The 20,742-nt window shown below is 34.6% G+C and overlaps 1 protein-coding gene and 1 pseudogene across 1 annotated transcript; both read right to left on the minus strand.

Moving 5' to 3' along the window:
- Positions 1 to 3,201: 3,201 nt before the first annotated feature.
- Positions 3,202 to 4,134, minus strand: LOC124228642 (olfactory receptor 1052-like; annotated as a pseudogene).
- Positions 4,135 to 12,260: 8,126 nt separating this feature from the next.
- Positions 12,261 to 13,187, minus strand: LOC124228654 (olfactory receptor 5AS1). The gene has a single exon (XM_046643239.1). It carries the CDS (start codon positions 13,185 to 13,187, stop codon positions 12,261 to 12,263), a length of 927 nt encoding a protein of 308 aa, XP_046499195.1.
- Positions 13,188 to 20,742: the final 7,555 nt, after the last annotated feature.

Genomic DNA, 20,742 nt, shown 5'->3' on the forward strand with positions numbered 1-20,742 from the left:
TCTATCTATCTATCTATCTATCTATCTATCTATCTATCTATTTGTCTATCTATCTACCTATCTACTAATCTACCATCTATCTATCATCTATTGTCTCTCTGTCCCTCTATCTATTTATTTACTTACTTGTACTCCAGGCCTGATCAGTCTCAGAATATGCGTAATGCTCTGAGAGGAAATGCAAGCAAGTGTGGTGAAACCTCCAAAGTATCTGCCAAAACTCTACTGGTTCCCCTGAACATTTACAGAACACACTATGAATGACGTCTGTATTTTCAAGTGTTCCCTGAACTAGTGGGACAAAACTCAGCTCATTTCTCCAAGTTTACATCCCTCTGAATTTTAAGCCACTCCATTTCTCTTTTCCTTAATAGCTACTCACTTTTTTCAAGAGATAACTTCTGTATCTTATCTTGCTTTTCTTGTTATTTTTGCGTAAATGCTGTTTTCATCATAAGGTCTTGAATGCATCCAGAAGTAAAAGTGCTCCTGTCATTTTATAAGCACTTTTCCTTGTTTTCCTAACTTTATATTGAAATATTTCACACTTATAAAAGAAATTCAAGTATATCTTCAGGACATTTGGTCCTGTCCAAAACATCCATAAGACATTTGGTCCATAAAATATTTGATCCATAAGATATTTGGTCCAAGCCAAAAAGTCCTTAATGTTTGGTCTTGTCCAAAATATCCTTGAGCATATTTGGTCTACACTGAATGGTTTTGGACATGACCAAATCTCAAGGACCTTTTGGCCTGGACCAAATGTGTTAATGGCCATTTTGGACAGGACCAAATATCTGCTAGCCCAAGAATAATACAAACTTGATAGAATAGTTAAATAATCACTTACATACCCCTTATTTATAACAGTAATTTTAATTGCTACATTTGCTTTAACACTCTCTCAATCTCTGTCTTACTATATGCACATATATATACATATATTTAATTTCATGTAGTAATAACATAATATTATTTTCTAATATCCAGTACATATCCATGCTTTTCCAAAGTTTGAGATCTAAAGTTAGGTAATACATTCATTTTCTCACAATACTCTGCAAGCTTTGTTTAGTGTGCTATATCACAAAATCGTGTTTCTTAACTTTGAAATTTTTTTAAACTCATGTTTTTTAAATGTCTGATATCCTTAAACTTGACAGCATTATTCATCTTTTAATATTTTTCTATCTTGCAGAATTTCAGCTCTTAGGAGATACTAAAATCACATTAAACTGTGTATCTAATCTGTATTTATCTATATTTGTCCATATATCATCATCATCATCTGTCTAATCCATCTACCTATCTATGTATGAAACTTTTTGACGTGGTATAATTATTTTCTCTTTACAAGTGAAAAAATTTAATTTAGGAAATTTAAGTATCTCATCTACTGTTAAAGAATTAGAACACATCCTTCGATGCATATTGAGGCTTTTTTTTGGTCCTATCATACGATCAACTTTGCCAGTATCGTATATTTGCTTGAAAACATACACATATAGTCGATTTTTGGTTGTGTTATAATAATATTTTGTTAGCTCATTTTGGAGTCATTTTTGACTCTTCTCTTTCCCTCACAATCCTGCCAGGTCTAGCACCAAAATATATCTCATATCAGCTTTTCTCAAGAATTTCACTATGATAGCTCTGGTCTGACATGCCATCAACTCTTGGCTGAATTATTGTGCGGTCTCCTGCCTGGACTTCTGTCTTCCACTTTTGCCATTCTATGGTCTATTTCTTATCAATACAGTAGCCAGCGTGAGCTTGTTAATCTGCAAAGTGGATCATACGACTCTTATGCCTGACTGTCCCTGTGCCTTTCTCTTCACTCAAATTCAGAGCGCCTACATACACCCTACATGATCTGGAACCCTTTTCCTCTCTGGAAACATCTCCTGCTATATCTCTTCTTGCTCTCTGCTCCATTTTGGATCTTGAACACTTCATGAAACCTCTCACCTCTTTGACTTTGTTATTGATTATGCTCTCTTCCTAGAAAGTTCTTCCTTCAGAAATTCTAATGACACACAGATTCTTAAGTTTCTTATTATTTCTCTTAATCAATCCATCTTATTAGGCACATGGGTTCAAAACCTTCCAGTCATGTAAACATTTGCTTCTCAAAGAAAAAATACTCTAATCATTTCTCAAGTCCTATTGATGATTTTCACGAACTATCATTTAAATATATCCTCTTCTCCATGTTACTCATGTATAACATTTCTTACCTCCCTCTGAGTATTTTTTTCTCTTCACATTCACAATAATTTTTTCCAAATTTGTTCTTCTACGTTCCAATATACCGATAACAGTGGCATCACAGGAATTTTCTTAAAGTGTGCTATTTGCATTTAATTTAGGGTTTAAAATATTAGCTATTGAGGGAATCTTAAAACAGGTTATACTGGCACTACTAAGCCTTCATACATATGGCTCTAAATAACTTGCCAGCCTTATTTGTTAATGCTTTTGGTTAAAAATTCCATGCTGGAGCCAAATTCATATATATTCTTTAAATAGTCTTTCCCATTTACCATATTTCTCCATTTCCTGTTCCTCTAACATCTTTTGCTCTATACTTTAAACCTCTCTACTTTTGGATCACACAGAGGAACTGGTACAATAAAAGCACTCAGTAGAAGTACATTGAATGAATAAACTATAAGTAACTAGAATTACTTTTTCGATAGCCATTTTTTATAAGATATGGTTAAGATACGTAATTTAAATACAAAATTTAAGATACATATTTTTACTTAAATGACAGCATTTGTAGAACAAAAAATAATGGTATGATCTAAGAAAATCATGGCAAGGGAAAATTTAAATTTTTCTCCAAGATAACAATGCATTTAATAAATGCTTACTGCTGGAGTATTCTTTTGATTTAAGTCAATGTCAGATTCCTTTTAAATCCAAGGTGAGCTCTGTTAGAGTTTATCATGGGGCTTTGTTGGAAAAAAATATTTATCAGCTCTTGAGAGAATGAAACTATTAAGCTACCAAACAGTGAATAGTTAAATAAAGTGATATTTAGTCTTCAGATCAAACACAACCCTCATGTCTCAAATTGCTTAAGAGTATCCTCACTATGGTTTTGCTTGTGATCGTTTCTGTGGTACAATTTTAAACAAAGTCTATCTGTTTGTGGGCTAATGTTAGGTTAACAAAGCTGTAGAAAAGAATGAGTCAGGTGGGAGTTCTCTTCCAGAATATTGAACTTTTTGCTGTATCTTTCATATCCTTATTCCTTAGGCTGTAAATCAGTGTTTGTGGCATGGGAATCATCAGGTATAAAACACGCAGAGGCCTTCTCCTGTTCCAGGGAATACTGAGAGCTTGGCTGGATGTAACTAAAGGTCACAGACCCATAAAACAAGGTCACGTCAGTCAGTTGGGAGGCACAAGTGGAGAAGGCTTTGTGCCTTCCCTCAGCTGAACAGATTCTCTGGATGGCAATGATAATGTGAATATAAGAGACCATGATGATAATGAAAGTGAACATTCCAGTGACCGCAGAGAATATTAAAAGCAAGATTTCATTGTTATAGATATCAGAGCAAGAGAGTCTCAGAAGAGGGGGAATGTCACGGAAATAGTGATTCACAATGTTATGATGAGAGAAGTCTAGTTTGAGCAAACATATTGTGTGTGTCAGTGAGTTAATGAGGCCACCCAAGCAAGATGCCAGGACCATCTGAATACAAAGCTTTTGGGTCATAATGACTGTATACAAAAAGGGTTTGGCTATTGCTACATAGCGATCATAAGCCATCATAGACAGGAGATGCCCTCTGTGGTCACATACACTGCAAAAAAGATACTCTGTAGGACACAGCCAGAAAATGTGCTGGACTTGTGTTTTGATAGGAAGTTGGCCAGCATCTTAGGAGCAAAGACAGTAGAGTAGCAGATGCCACAAAGAGAGGTTGCTAAGGAAGAAGTACATAGGAGTATGAAGTTGGGCACCTAACCAGATCAATATGATCATCCCCCAGTTACCTACCAGAGTGATGAAATAAATAAGCATGAAAAGCAAAAGGAGAGGGATTTGCAAATGAGGATTTCAGTTAGACCTACCAGAAGAAATTCTTTCACCTCTATATGATTCCAACTGGCCATAGATGCAGGTCTATATAACTCTTTAGTTGCAGAACAAGATGATATCACTCAGATGGAAAAAAAAATGATCTCCTCCATGACCTTTAGTCCATAATAGCATGGAGTATTTAAGTTTACCCTGTAGTTGGATGAAGATAAAAATTAACTTCAGGGGCCTCCCGGTGGTGCAGCGGTTAAGTTCCCACGTTCTACTTCTGCAGCCCAGGATTCGCCGCTTCAGATCCCCGGTGCAGACATGGCACTGCTTGGCAAGCCATGCTGTGGTAGGTGGCTCACATAGAAAGTAGAGGAAGATGGGCACGGATGTTAGCTTAGGGACAGTCTTCCTCAGCAAAACGAGGAGGATTGGCAGCAGATGTTAGCCCAGAGCTAATATCCCTCAAAAAAAAGAAAATTAACTTCAGCAGTGGACCACATGTGTACTAGACAATTCATTTATAGTGACTCAAATGTTTGGAATTAGAGAAAATTTATTTCCTACTTTTCATTTTTCACATATAAAAATTGGGATAAGTAAACTCTCACAGATCAAAAAAGTATTAATTGTCAGAACTGAAAGTCACCCAGATATGCCTTGTACTAAAGCTCTGATTCATTCTATGATGTACACAAGTCCTCTGCTTCCATGGGCTGCAAACTGTGGCACCCTATGACAGAAATTATTTCCTCATCCTCTGGCTATTTTTCTCCTATATTTTCACGCCTAGTTAACTCACAACACTGACTTTCACAGTATGCAATGCTCTTCTTTTCCAAATCTCAAACACAAAAACTTGTTTTTGGCTGACTTTCTGCTCAGATTCCCCAGATGGAGAATTAATTACTGTGCCCTCCAAAAGAGTTGCATTAGGAGAAAGAGATGGAGAAATCTTTTCATTTACTACTTAATATTAATGATAATCCAAAAATAGCAATGGAATTTAACTTGAAAACCCTATCTTTTTTCATCTTTGTATAAATTCTCTTTTACATCTCTGTTTTTTATCCGCATTACAACAGGAAACCCAGAAACCCAATGCAGAGGTAAGGTGGGAGTGTGAGCTACCAAAACTCTATTGGATATGTCCTACTTTCAAAAATATAGGTTGTCACCTACTTTCACTTCTTTTTTTGACATAGCAAAACACCAATTCAACAATATTTATGGTTAAATATTAATACATTCATTCATATATGCTTTAATACATTTAATAAATATATATTACTTACTACTTGAGCCAAGAAATATGTGCTAGAGATGAAGCAGCTCACAGGACAAATGTCCTACTTTGAAGGAATTCGCATTATATTAGGGAAATAAATAAGTGCATACTGATATACTATATATGTATTGATATATTATATACAATAATGTTGAGTTTTATGAAGAAAAGTAAAGCAAGGAAGGGTGAATAGATAGAGATGATAGGTACTCTGTTATATAGTATATTCATTCCTATTGCTACTTTAACAATATACCAAAAAAATCATGGCTTAAAACAACAAATATGCCTTTCCTGCAAGGCACTATGTTAGGCATTAGAGACCTCAAATAAGATATATGGTTTGTGTTCTCATGAAACTTGATGTCCACTGAGGTCAAAATTTGGGTAATCTTGTGATGCAATCTTCAAATATTACTAAATCAAAACCAAAATCTTCATGCTATGGGTATTGTCATGTGGGGGACTGGAATTGGCCACCCCAAGATATGTTTTTTTGGTGTGAGGATTATTTTGGACTCGTTACTTTTAAAAAACTGCAGACAGGAGCGAAACTCTGAAAAGTAGAATTTACTCACCCTTTGCTAAGAGATATTTACATTGTAAAGGAAATCTCCATCTGTAAAGGTATCTCCCTCTCTGTACCAGAAAGAAGGGGGGATGATCTTATCTCTAGAAACTCTTCATCAATGTGGAAGGCAAGGAAATTAGATCTGCATAATAATCTTACTCTTGTTTACTGTACTTGTCTGGTAACCTTCCATAACTGACTTCCCCCACCCCCAACATTCTATTTTTCTTTAGCTGAAGGTGATACTTAAGGTGGTGGCTTCAGCCATTTTGGCAAGTTACTCAGTTTGCCTAAGCCTCTCCCGTATATACATGTTATAAAGCTTTGTTTGATTTCCTTCTGTTATTCTGTCTCATGTGAATTTAATTCATTCTCTGGCCAGAAGGACCCAGAGTGGGTAGAGGAACTGTTTTCCTCCCCAACAGTCCTATCCCTCACAACCTGAGGTTATGTATTAGATCCTGTCTATATTTTAGATCAGTGGACTTGGCAGTGAATCCAAGTCTAACTGTATCCAAGAAAAAGAGGGAATAATTTGCTGGAAATACCAAGGAATTTTTTTTCTGTTAACAAAACAAGATTATAAAATATAGATTCAGAATTTTATAACTTGAAATAAGCTCAATTTAAAAAAAACTGGAGATTAAGGGATATTTGTGTGTATTTCCTAATGGCAAACTTTTCCTTCTGCAAGGCTATTTAGTGTAATGGAAACATCACATCACTGGAGTATATTAGAACTACGATGACTTGGGTTCTAATATGACTCTGTCCTTGATTTGTTACATATGGTACTTGTCTAAAGCAAACCATATTGAGGAACCAATACACCAGAGTTTGTATAATGTTCCCATTTATCATTTAGAGAAAGAGAGGAAAAAATGGAGTTCCTGCTAGTTTGACTAACATAAGATTTCACGAAGTGGATGTAACAATGATATGACACATGATACTGATGGTCATGTCTCAACACCAGGACACAGAAAAGCAGAAGCCATGTGGAGGAGGAGAAGGAGGAAAGGAGGAAAACAAGTGTGACTCCACTAAGTTAACAGTAGGATTTCCAGCAACAGCTTTATCTTTTGAATTCATAAAGAAAACTATAAATAGAGAAAAGTATTACCAGAGATCAAGGAATAATTTGTTCTCATGCTGGAACACAGATTCATTCTGTCACTAAATGTGGTGCTTTTGCCATCACTCCCTGTCTTCTTCCTGATAAAGTAAGAGGCTACTTTAGAATATTAACAGCATGAGTGTTCTCTTAGGAAAATAAATACTGGAAATATCATTTTTATAACCTAATAGTATGCTCAAATGCAATTTTTCCAAATTTCACATCCATATCTTGAAATGTCAGGACAAAATAAAGGTATTTTTTTGTTTAAAATAATAAGAAATTCCTTCACTGTAATTTCTTTTTGATTTACAACTCCAAAGCGATGTTAGAAAATACATGATCATCATTGATCAAGGACACAGTTGATGATAAGGATATTGGTGAGAGAAATCACAAAGTTAAAAGCATTTTTATTATAGTAAAAAAGGGAACCCAGCCAAATGCATATCAGAAGAGTTAATGATTTTCAAGATAGTGGTCTTTCCACATTGTAACAACCACAAGTTGTCAATTAAAACTGAAATATCTCACTATATGCTCTTATGGATCTTTGCCCATGAAATATCATTATGTTGACAAAATATTTATAAATAAATACATTATAATGATTTTATGCAAATTTTATATTTCATTCATTGTTCATATTATTGTTCATGTTATTATATAATGTTATATACAAATAGATATATAATTGATTAAGTATGTGGATTATGTCATATATAAATTCATGATTCTATAATTTCATAAGTATATGCATGTATATATAACTTAAAATGATATATACTGAATAATTTATAACTAAAGATTATTTGTAAGAAAAAAGAAGCAAAATTCCAATAAACATACACAAAAACAAACAACAATCACAACTCAAAATTTTGAAAACCAATTTCCCACAACAACAATCTCAACATACAGAAAGACCTGAAACAATAGTTTGGTTGGTCTAATTTAAAAACAATATGCATTGATTTGAAGACTATTTTATTCAAGCACACTAGTGTTAGCAGTGAGAATAAGTAACAGCTTGTAGCAAAGCAGTCCTGAGCTCTGGGCAAGTATCTGAGTGAGGCTTGGTTGTGTTATGGACAGGATATAGTGACAGACTAAAGAAAAATAGAAAAAAATTCTTAAGATGTTATTATTGGAATCATAGAATAAAATTAGGTCTCAAATACTTCCAAAAACTATTACGAATAAGATTGGGAGGAAATGATTTTCCTTGTGATATAGCTAAAATATATTACAGTTCTCAGATATTCCATTTTAAGTAATTTTCCATAAATATGCAAGTAACCTTATGTTATAATATAAACCAAATATTAAATTCCTTAAACACACACACATATATACATACACAGGAAAATATTGAATACAGGTATTATGTAAATATAGACCTATTTCTATAAATGAGAAGATCTTTCAAAGATAAATAAACCACAGGTTAGGAAACTGTTTTCTGGCTGTTTGAGAACAGTACTGAAATCATACAGCTGGTAACAGATTATTTTAGTGTGAGTAGATAGGAAATATTAAAAGTTTAAAATAAACCTCCATTATCATCTCCTAAACATACTCACAACTAAGCAAAGTCCAGAGAAATAGACTATCAAAAGACAAAGACCAGGTTTTCACATTTCTTAAAGGACTCATCATTGAAAGGAGAGACTTTTTACATTTGATTTCCTTCTTTTGGGAAGACAAACTGCAGCTCATGGTACAGATGTGAATCTCAGACCTCCACAGGTTGGATGAGCATCCTTTCTGGTTTCTTGACATCGGAAATCATCATAGACATGCCGGTGTTCTCAGTCACTGCTCAGTAGATGCCTCTGCTTTCACTTTGATAGAATGTACTTGCTTTCACAAATAAAACAATTTTAAAATTCAATATGTTCTCTAAAACTCAAACATCTTGGAATAAAGGCACAATACAGACAGTAAATGCAAGTGCAGAAACTAAAGGAATATGGGCCCAAAACATCAATTCTACTCAGAAAAGTCTTCAAGTGTTTTAATGATGGAACAACTGAAACTGTCTTTCTTCCCTTAAAATGAGAATATTTGTATACGCTCTACCAGCTTCATTGATTCATTATGAAACTGATGTAAGTTAATGCATGATATCATACTCCAAAAACTTTAACAATCACTCATATTACATTTTTATGAGAAATTTCACATACACACACAGAATAAAATTGTATGTTCTCCTTTTGGATTATTTATATAAAAATATACGCTTTCTTCTCTCCAATAATTTAACAGTCACATAATACAGTATGTGTCTACTTTTACTTAGCTCTACTTAGCTTTTCACAGAACTTTATATTTAGCTCTCTTCAATCATACAAACATATTCATTATTTGTGTGTTTGGGAGAAGGTGGCAGATGATTTTGTTAAGTTCTTTTGTTAACTCATTAGCTATGTCTTAGGTATTTCAGCATAAAAGAAGAGTAAATTACAATATATGCAGATAAAATAATGAAGCCATATGTCAATCAAAATCTACACAACTCAAGGAATTGTCAGAAAATTATACGCAGTTGTGAAAACCTCAATACAATATTAGAGTGTCTTTAGACACAAATTGGAAGCTACTACGATGTAATAAGAGAAAAAATAGTTTCAAAATCCAATAAAATGGTCAGTAGAGGAATGAAGTTAGCTACATGATGGATTAGGGTTGCAGATTAAAAGCAGGAAAAAATATGATTAAATGTAGTGAAATAAATGGCACATATTGTAATCCAATTCCTTTATAATTTATGAAGTCCTTCTTATAATAACTCTAACAAGGGATGTGTTAATGGCAAGAAAACAATTCCAGATGATAGCCAAAAATCTCTTGGCTGATATACAACTTGGGTCTTCTGAAATGGAATCATGACATTCTTGAGATCGTTTAATTGCTTTGTAATGAGTATTTTTGACTCCAAGAAGCTTGTATTTAACATAGAAATGATGAACTGAAACACACTAATCACAGTGTTTAAGATAATTTAATAGATTAGGTCATCTGATTGGCCATGTTTGTGAGAAAAATTTCAAATACATAATTCAGAAATTGACTTTGAATTTGGTTTTTTGTTGAAAAGTGAAGGGAAATTTCTGTGTTTATGCATATTATCAAAGTAGATGTTAGAAATGAATCAAAATTAAGGAATAATGCACAAGAAAATAAATAAAATCACATCTGAGATGTTCTTACCAAATTATTTTTCTGAGTTATTCTCAGGATGTGACTCACTCTCATGGATTTCATTTGCCTTATCATCTTGAGCAAGTTTAATGGTTCTCACCCAGGGATAATTTTGCCTCCAAGGAGATATTTGGTAATGTTTGAATATATGTTGTTTGTCATAAATAAGGAGGAAGCTGCTGGCATCTAGTAAGCAGAGACCAGGGATGCTGCTAAACACCCTAAAATGTACAAGGTAGGTCTCTCCCCACCTCAACAAAGAAATATTGGCTCAAAATGTCAGTAGTGCTGATTTTAGAATCTCTGGGCTAGATAAACTCTTAATAATTGTATAGTTTACAAATACATTGTAAACTACTTATCTTAGGCTAACTTATTTTGCAAAATTAAAGCAAACCTTAGCTTTAATGGGTGTCTCTTAAGGAAGTTGGTGGATTTCTTCATGCAAACTTATGTCCATTAGCACCATGGAGTACACTGTGCTTTGTACTCTGACAAAGTCTTCTTAGTAGGGCAGATGTTTTAACATGATGAAGAATCCTTAAGTTGTATATTGAGTTCTTTTTTGGTTTTTTTTTTTTTTTTTTTTTGCTCTCTGTCAACATCTCAGAACATTTGGAAAGCTTCATAGATATTTTAAAAATGCCTAATTTCTCCTAGGGAATCAACACCTAACTGTTGTCTTGAAATCAAAAAATCATGTAACAGTGGTAAAATAATGAACAACAACACCACATTACATTATACTAGGCATTTTCTAAGAGCTTTACATACACTCTATGAGATCATTTATGCATATTTGATCACCTCTCAACTCATACATATACTAGGATCTTTATATATATTAGTTCATTTACTCCTCAAAGTAACCCATTACAGTGGGCAGTATCTTATTGTCTCCATTTGCAGGGTTACATCCAGTGTAAACTAACCCAGTCATTTAAATTTGCATAATTACTACGAAATAAACAATATTGTATATTCACGTGTTTACAGTTTATTTCTTCAAATTTGTCAAGATAAAACAAAAAGAAAATGGAGACTGAAGGATCAAAAGCAACCACAGAAATAGTCTGATAATTTAATCATTGAAATCGATCCCAAAGAGAGAAATGCTTGTATTTCAATTAGTTTGCAGTGTCAATTTATGGAATAAAATGATTGAGGCAAATATTCACCTGTTCTTAAAGATAGAGTCTCAAAGATTATGTCAGTAATGTTTGTGAAAATAATTAGTAATGTATATGGTTTATAATCTTGATGCTCTTCCCAAACTTGTTTGGTTTTCACATGTCCCACTGGAATGGAAGAGTAGAGGATCTCTTACAGTAATCACTCTAGCCCAGAGGGAAACAGTGTCTTATAACTTCACGCAGTCCTGATATTAGCAGACTATTGCTATGGGCCTTCTATCTGATTTCCTGAGAGCCAGTGAAACCACCATCACCCATCGTGAGTAATATCAGATTTTCCTGATTGCAGATGTTCTGTAAGTGCAGAATATAGACTTATTTTCCCAAATACAGAAAGCTGCATTACTCATCCATTCATCCATCCATTCCATCCATTCATCTATTAAACACATGTGTAATAAGGATGTGCCATATACCTGGTACTATACAGGTATTGCACAAATAAAACAAGAAATATATTCCCTGCTGCCAAAGAGTTTCTAATATGGGAGAGCTGACAGACAACTCAACATATACCTTCAATACAACATGATAAACAATATAATGAATCAATGTGCAAAGTATTTTGGAGAGCTAATTGGGGAATGATTATTACTTATTTTAATTCAGGAATTTTTCACAGAGTAGAATAATTTTGGAGAGAACATTTCTGCAAGAGAGGACAAATATTTCAAAGTATTGAAGATGAAATATTATCATTATTTCTGAAAAATGGTGATAAATTGAAAATATTTGACATATAAGGCTTTCATGGCATGGCACTGATAATGAGACTGGACGGGCAGGCTATGACTTGAATATTCTTAAATGATTTAAATTCTTATTCATTTGAAAGTCTAGTTTCTTTCTAATAGCTTTTTGAAGGCGTTTTTTACATCCTTGTTTCTGAAACTGTAGATTATTGGGTTCAACATGGGAAAGACAACAGTATAAAACACTGCAACTATCTTGTCCGTGTCTAGGGAATAGCTGGTGGTGGGACGTAAGTACATAAACAGTAGTGTTCCGTAGAATAAAGTGACTGCTACAAGATGGGATGCACAGGTGAAGAATGTTTTGCTTCTACCACCTGAGGACTTGATACTCGAAACAGTGATGAGGATGCAGAAGTAGGAGATAAATATGAACACAAAAGTAGTGGTCTGAATGAAGCCACACAAGGCAAAGAGCAGAAGCTCATTGAAATGAGTATCTGCACATGATAAAGCCAAGAGAGGTGGGATATCACAGAAAAAATGGTTGACAATATTGGAGTCACAAAATGGCAGCCTGAATGTGAGGCAGACATGTACCATCGAAGTCACACTTCCACTGAAGTATGCCAACACAATGAAACAGATACAAACTCTCCTGGATATAAGAATAGGATAGAGCAATGGGTTACAGATGGCTGCATAGCGGTCATATGCCATTGCTGCCAGGATAAGACACTCAGCATCAGCAAAACAACCAAAGAAAAACATTTGTAGTGCACAGCCATAGGGAGAAATGCCTTTCCTGGATGCTAAGAAATTCACCAGCATTTTAGGAGTGATTGCTGTAGAATAGCTGATGTCTAAGAAAGACAAGTTGCTGAGAAAGTAATACATGGGGGTTTGAAGGCTTGAACTGATATTAACTAGGATTATTAAACCCATATTTCCTACCAGAGTTAGTGTGTACACTATGAGAAATACCAAGAATAGTGTGACTCTGAGAGGTAGAGAATCTGTGAATCCAACAAGTAGGAACTCCATTGGCATGGTATAATTACTCTGCAGCATCTTCTTGATTTTCTCATTTTTCTCATCCAAAATAGATGGGATCAGAATACGACAGTTGCCTTCAGTTATCGATGAATGAGGAATATCTTTATTCTCCCTTCTAAGAATGCAAATGGAAAGATAATAAAATCAGTTATAGCAATTTCTATGACATATTTGATTTGTTTTGTTTTTTTGTCATTTTCCTTAAAAGAGATAATCTTCATTGATACCAGAGGATGCTATTCAGAGATGTTGTTTTGAGGTGCAGTAACTCATTAATAGCTGTGCACATTGAGAAATGATATTAGTTCCTTTCAGGCTGAAAGGGGATGGATGTGACTCACTTGGTTAAGTCCTGGTAGAATCATGAGAATTGATAAAATCTTAGGGGTAAAGCTTTATTTTCCTGTCCTAAAATCACATTCTTTCATGTAAAGGAAAGTAAAGTTGAGAAAAATTCTAGGAAAAAATTATCCACAGGTAAACTAGATAACTCCATAGAAGAATATCTGTGATCTTGGGAGTTAGTTCAACATAACGGTTAAAGCACAATAGTTATGCAATAGAAGACTAGGTTCAAATGTTAGCTTTGCTACTTACTGATTGTGTGACCTTCATAAAGTTATTTAACCACTCTGTGATGGTTAGAGAAATAAATGAATAGATATTTGCAAAACATTTATGTAACTGACATAATCAACACTAATATGAGCACTTATTAAATAAAATCTGTTAAAAGAAATAAATTGACTTTTTTGTTTCTTTTTAATTGCTTACTCAAGGGCTTGAAATACTCAGTTGTCTCAAAATTCATCTTACATTTGTCATGCTCGACACATGATCTGTGGTCTCTTAGAAAGGAAAGCTGTGTGCATGTGTTCTATTCTATCCAAATGCATTGTCTGGCAGAAGAAAATCTTTTACATGTGCCTTATAATTATTGCTTTTCTCTCTTTAGGTTTATGTCTCATATCTGAGGTAAGACAATGCCTGGTGTGAAGTTCCAGAAACATTAAGTGTTTTGAAAAATAATTCTATCTCTACACTTACTAATGAACTTCTAAACTGGGGCTATATGAAAAAATGTATATTATAGAGTCTGAAGGAGAAATAATCAAGGGAACAAAATGATGGCTGCAAATAAAAAATAAATTATAATGGGATGGAATATTTAGTGAGAAATTAAAGATTTGTAACTTTGGAAGTGGTTTAAGTGAGTAACAGTATAGTGAGTAATAAGGTAAATAAGTAATGGAGAGCTATTCTCTCTGTCACGCCTGGTGAAACCTCAGAATTTCTCCTCCTCCAACAACATGACCTGCGACCTTCTAGGTGCACTGAGAAGAGAAGTCAGCTTTCTTTGGGTACCAGATCTTAAAAAAGAAAAAATTAGATTGGGAAAAGATGGAAGGTAGGTGGTGAAACTATAGTGAAGAAATTTAAAACTCTTAAGGGAGAAAAACCTTTGTGTCCATGCTGTGCAAATGTCATGTCTAAGCTTTACATAATATTCAAATTCTCACTCTTGAATCCTTTTCTTTTTTCTTCTTCTTTTTTCTGAAATAATGATTAAAAAGCAATTCAGTGGTTAAATAATCTGCAATTAATTAGTCATGTATATTCTATATTAAACTTTGGATAAGGAATTCCATGGTTAAAGAATCAATTAAATAATCATAAAAAAGGTTCCTCTAAGTCATTTTTGTCAAATTTCTAACTAAAGAATTAATATTAGGGTCCGGCCCAGTGGCACAGTGGTTAAGTGCACATGTTCTGCTTCGGTGGCCTGAGGTTCGCTGGTTCAGATCCCGGGTGCAGACATGGCACTGCTTGGCACGCCATGCTGTGGCAGGTGTCCCACATATAAGGTAGAGAAAGATGGGCATGGATGTTAGCTCAGGGCCAGTCTTCCTCAGTGAAAAGAGGAGGATTAGCAGCAGTTAGATCAGGGCTAATCTTCCTCAAAAAAAAAAAAAAATATTAAAGAATCTATAAACACCAAAGATATATCAAATCTAGGAGATTCCATGTCTTTGGTTCCCAAAGATTATATCTAGTGAGATATCACTACTAGCATCAGCCTTTTGATTATGAGTTAAAACTCTACACTGAGGCTTCCTGATTATCATGTTTGCCTGCTTAATGGGCTTGATTTGTTATCTCTGATACAGAACAGGCAGCAGCAAGGAAGAGTAGGAAAGAAGTAAATGGGTGTGTGGAGACCTGGGCTCCAATTCTGATTCTACTAGTACAAATCACTTCACCTTTATGTCGTCATATGCTCATTCATAAAATCAGACCTACTCTATTTATCACAAAGAAGTGCCATCTAAGCAAATGAGACTGTGCATATACAAGAGCTTCATAATTGCTCGGTAAACTTTTATGTTTTTTAGAGATTTATTAATAGAAATTGTTAAAATCCAGCACGTTTATCAAAACATGCTTTATTTCCTCACTAGAAACAACAAACAAATGAACAGACTTGCAAAAATTAAAAACTACACAAGCTCTCACCAGACAGAAATAAAGTATAACCACCATCGCCACAAAGGGAAACTGTGACTTTTCTTTTCCTTGAACAGTTTTCATCTGGGTTTTCTATGAACCAGAGTCCTAGTATATTCTGCTACATTGCCTAGTTATGTGCATTAGTGACAACAATGATGATGATGAAAGCAATCAATACTAGCACAAATTATGAAAAATGGCCCAAGATATTTTCTGAGCACTTGACATGCATCATTCTACTTAATCCTCATACTGTCCTATGAGATGGATTTTATTATGCCTGTCTTTACAGATGATAAAACTGAAGCATAGGGATGTCATTAAATTCCCAAGTATATATAGACAGATTTTAGGTCTCACTTCTTAACTACAATACTATGGTGCCTCTAATGTAGAAATATTTTCTCCCTCTGTAGGAATTTTTTGATACTTTATTTAAATATAGAGTCTTAGTGCCAAAAGGAATTATCAAATTCACACCTTTATTTTTGAGATGGGGCGACTAACTCACCTTCAAAAGATCATCCAGCAAGTAGCATGTCTACTAACGATTTTATTAAGTGTATATCTTATATCCATAAATAAGTTATGAGGTCAAAGTTTGACTTTCCTTCCTGGAGTCCCCATAAAACCTGTGAAACTGTCTAGAGGGTTTCTGTAGTCAATTGTTGAATGTGTGAGCATCACAGAGCAATTTCACTTTTCTTGAAGGATTCAACTCACACTACGTTAAACTGGGATCAGAGTAATCTCGTAGAATAAGTTGAGCCCCACTGATTCTCAGGGAAATCCTATCTGACAGAGCTGCTATTTCTAAAAGGTGCCCGTGAATGGATTTTTATTTGCTACTCTGTTTGAAGTATGAATGTAGAATATAGAAGAGAGAAAAATAAGAGCTAAATGTACACAATTTGCTGTCTCTCCTTTTCAAATGGCGTTGTGCTGTAGTGGTTAAATACACAGGATTTAGAGTTAGGCAGGATTGAGTTTATCCTCAGATGTGACATCTAATGCTGTACAGGTCATTGAACTTCTCTATGCCTAAAAGTCTTTGTTTAATTAGCATAATAATATACCATAAGGTTAAAACCAAGATTAAACTAGGTAATTCATAGCACTGTTTACAGAGCTTGCTATATTATAGATTCTAGCATGAAAATGTACCCATTATTATCTATTATTACTATTAATGCCTTTATGATTATTTAATAATTCAATATATGATCTCAAAATCATAAGTTCCCTGAGTTGATAGTTCGAGGAAAAATCACAAAACAGTCATTCTGAATGTGAATATGAATATGTGCTCATAGAAACTGAGGTTTGGATTACTGATGAGGTTTAGCGTAATTTAGCCTACTAAATTAACTAGACCGTTGAATTTCCTCAAATTCCAAAATAGGCAGAGTCAGCTTCCTCGTCATGGCAATAAGGGGCACAAATGAAAAGGCAGTGATTCTTGGAAAATGCCTTGGATAAGGTAAGGTCAGATTTATGCACCCACCGACTCCCACTCATTCTCCCAGCCCATGCACACACACAAACTAAGAAAATCCCACACAGAGTCAGTGAAGATACATTTCATCTAAGGTAAATCCATTCTCTTTGCAACACTCACAACAGATATTTTGTTGGTGCTTTAGGGAATCAATCACCTACCTTTGCACCATCTGGAATTTTGAATTATAGAATTTATTTTGTACAAGAGGCTGACAGCATTTCTCTCCAGATTTTACAAATAGGTCTTACAAGGGATGAGTATTTATCTTCCAGTCTGCGACAAGTGGGACATTATCTCAAGAAAATCCCCGCCCCCAGGAGACCTTTGGACAAGCAATTACTGTCTTTCCAGTGATGTGACATGAATGATTTGTTTTACATGAGAAAGATGAAGAATTGTAACATAATGGACTATAATGAAGCCAGTTACAGCATAACATACATCTCATAACACCTTGCCATTACTGAGAGATCTTTGCTTAAAAAAACAAGAAGAATACAAATTCATTAATTATAACAATGGAGGAAAATGGAGGAAAGAAAGTCTCTTCAACAAATGGTGCTGGGAAATCTGGACAGCTACATGTAAAAGAATGAAAATCAACCATTTTTTTTTCACCATTTACTAAAATAAACTCAAAATGGATCAAAGACCTAAAGATTAGGCCTAAAACAATAAGTCTTCTAGAAGAGAATATCGGCAGTACACTCTTTGACATCAGCTTCAAAAGAATCTTTTCAGACACCATAACCCCTCACATGAGGGAAACAATAGAAAGAATAAACAAATGGGACTTCATCAGACTAAAGAGCTTCTTCAAGGCAAGGGAAAACAGGATGGAAACAAAAACACAACCCGCTAATTGGGAAAAATTATTTACCAGTTATTTATCCAACCAAGGGTTAATCTTCATAATATACAAAGAACTCACACAACTAAACAATAAAAAATCAAACAACCCAATTACAAAATGGGCAGAGGACATGAAAAGACATTTCTCCAAAGAAAATATACGGATGGCCAATAGACACTTGAAAAGATGCTCATCATCACTAATCATCAGGGAAATGCAAATCAAAACTACACTAAGATATCACCTTACACCTGTTAGAATGGCAAAAATATCCAAAACCAAGGGTGACAAATGTTGGAGAGGCTGTGGAGAAAAAGGAACCCTCATACACTGTTGTTGGGAATGCAAACTGGTGCAGCCACTATGGAAAACAGTATGGAGATTCCTCAAAAAGTTAAGAATAGAAATACCTTATGACCCAGCCATCCCACTACTGGGTATCTATCCTAAGAACCTGAAATCAGCAATTCCAAAACACCCATGCACCCCTATGTTCATCGCAGCATTATTCACAATAGCCAAGTCAAGGAACCAACCTAAGTGCCCAGCAATGGATGATTGGATAAAGAAGATATGGTATATATATACAATGGAATACTACTCAGCCATAAAAAAGACAAGGTTCTCCCATTCACAACAACATGGATAGACCTTGAGGGTATTATGTTGAGTGAAATAAGCCAGACAGAGAAATACGAAGTCTGTATGACTCCACTCACAGGTGGTAGTTAACATGTGGACAAAGAGAACTGATCAGTGGTTACTGGGGTAAGGGGGGTTGGGGGAGGGCACTAGGGGTGAAGTGGTGTACCCACAACATGACTAATAATGATGTACAACTGTAATTTCACAAGGCTGTTAACTATCATAACCTTAATAATAAAAAAAACCAAGAATACAAATTCATTAATTATAACAGCCAATAAAAAAGAATGATTTCTCCTATAAATTCTTCCATTTCTTTCATATACTTAAAGATACTTTACAGCATTTAGTTATATGAGAGAATTCTAAAGTACAATCTCAATATTATTGAGAAGAATCCAAGACACTGTAAATTTTGTTTGTTTTTCAGTTATGTGGGTTATTATAAGGAAATAGGCCTTAAATGATAAGACTAAGATGCCAAGTAACAGCTTATGACTCAGGCAATCTGGATTTAAATGTTAGTTTTGCCATTTCACAACTGTGACACATTGAGTTCCTCATTTAATCTTATTTTAATAATTTTTTAATTGTGAATAATAATTTACTACCTCATCAGATTCTCATGAGGATTGGGATAAAACATGTTAATATCAGCCCCTTGTTCAGCAGATTGTATTCATTTAATGAATGGTCACTTTCTTATGCAATTATTGCACTATGTACAGCAGTATTTCTTATTGTTTTTAAATGTATCTAAATTTTAACTTTCTTTAAATTATTGACAATGGTGTAGACTCTATACTTAAAGATAAGGGGGACAGAGTGGTGAATGGATTAATACAGTTTGCCAGACTTATTGCAAACAACTGCCTTCTTTCCTAAATTTGGTGGGGAGATTGAAATAAGTTTCGTTGCTATTAGAAGGCTTCTTATCAGATGAAGATCACTGTATTTAGAAAAAAAAGATCATCTTTCATCAATCAAAACAAAAATGTGTGTGAAAAATGAAGAGCTGGAAAAATACAGCTTAAAAAATTTCAGTGAGGGGGCCAGCCCTGTGTCTAAGTGGTTATGTTTGCTCACTCTGCTTCACTGGCCCAGGTTTTCTCTGGTTCAGATACTGGCCGTGGACATGGCACCGCTTGTCAGGCCACACTGAGGTGGCATCCCACATGACACAACCAGAAGGACCCACAACTAAAATATACAACTATGTACCAGGCGGGGGTATTTAGGGATGAAAAAAAGCAAAAGAAAGAAAGACTGGCAACAGTTGTTAGCTCAGGTGCCAATCTTCAAAAAAAAAAAAAAAATTCAGAATGAGAGAAGTTGCGAAAATTATTGTGCTTTCTTTATTTTCTTTATTTTTCACTTAATAAATCTATGCATCTGGCAAAAATAAATAGTAAAAAAAAATACTAATGTCCTAGTTTTATTTTTTGGAAATGTAACTATAAAGACAATTTCTATTTCAATAAGGAATGCATGTGTTATTAAAACAAGAGGTTTATCCCTAACTTTAAGGGTACTAGCATATTTTTTAAACAGTGATATTGGCACAGACCACCATCAACCAGTGTTGCTCATTAAAGCAGAAAATGAATGTGCTGAAAGGATATTGGATATTATGAGGAACCTGGGGAACTGGTTGTGAAAACATGCAGGAACCGAAGAAAATAAAAGTGAGAATCTCACTATAGGAATTTTGCTTCACATAAAATTGCCAGCTACTTGCACTGCCAGCTGTTTTGAATAATCTCTCATTTTGCTTCATTTTCAAAAGAAGCAAAAGTCAGGAATGGAATGTTTGTTTAGCCTACAGCGGTGCACATACCCAAGCCTTAGTTTCTAGGGAGCAATGAGAGGAAATATCTATCTCCTTAGCCTTAGTTATGGGGCCTGAAAAGTCACTGCAGCATTCTCTGCTTCCAATTCAGTGGAATCACCATTGGGTACTTTAGAGAACATATTGCTCTTTTGCTTAAGAAATCCTCTAAATTGCTGAGCCAAGAGTTACAGATCAGAGAAGAAACATTTTTATGAGTGTGTTATCAGTTGAA

The sequence above is a fragment of the Equus quagga genome, chromosome 17 (assembly GCF_021613505.1).
Source record: "Equus quagga isolate Etosha38 chromosome 17, UCLA_HA_Equagga_1.0, whole genome shotgun sequence".
NCBI lineage: Eukaryota > Metazoa > Chordata > Mammalia > Perissodactyla > Equidae > Equus > Equus quagga.

Coding starts and splice junctions, on each gene's coding strand:
- LOC124228654 (XM_046643239.1), bottom strand. CDS start 13,187: ATGCTGCAGAGTAATTATACCATGCCAATGGAGTTCCTACTTGTTGGA.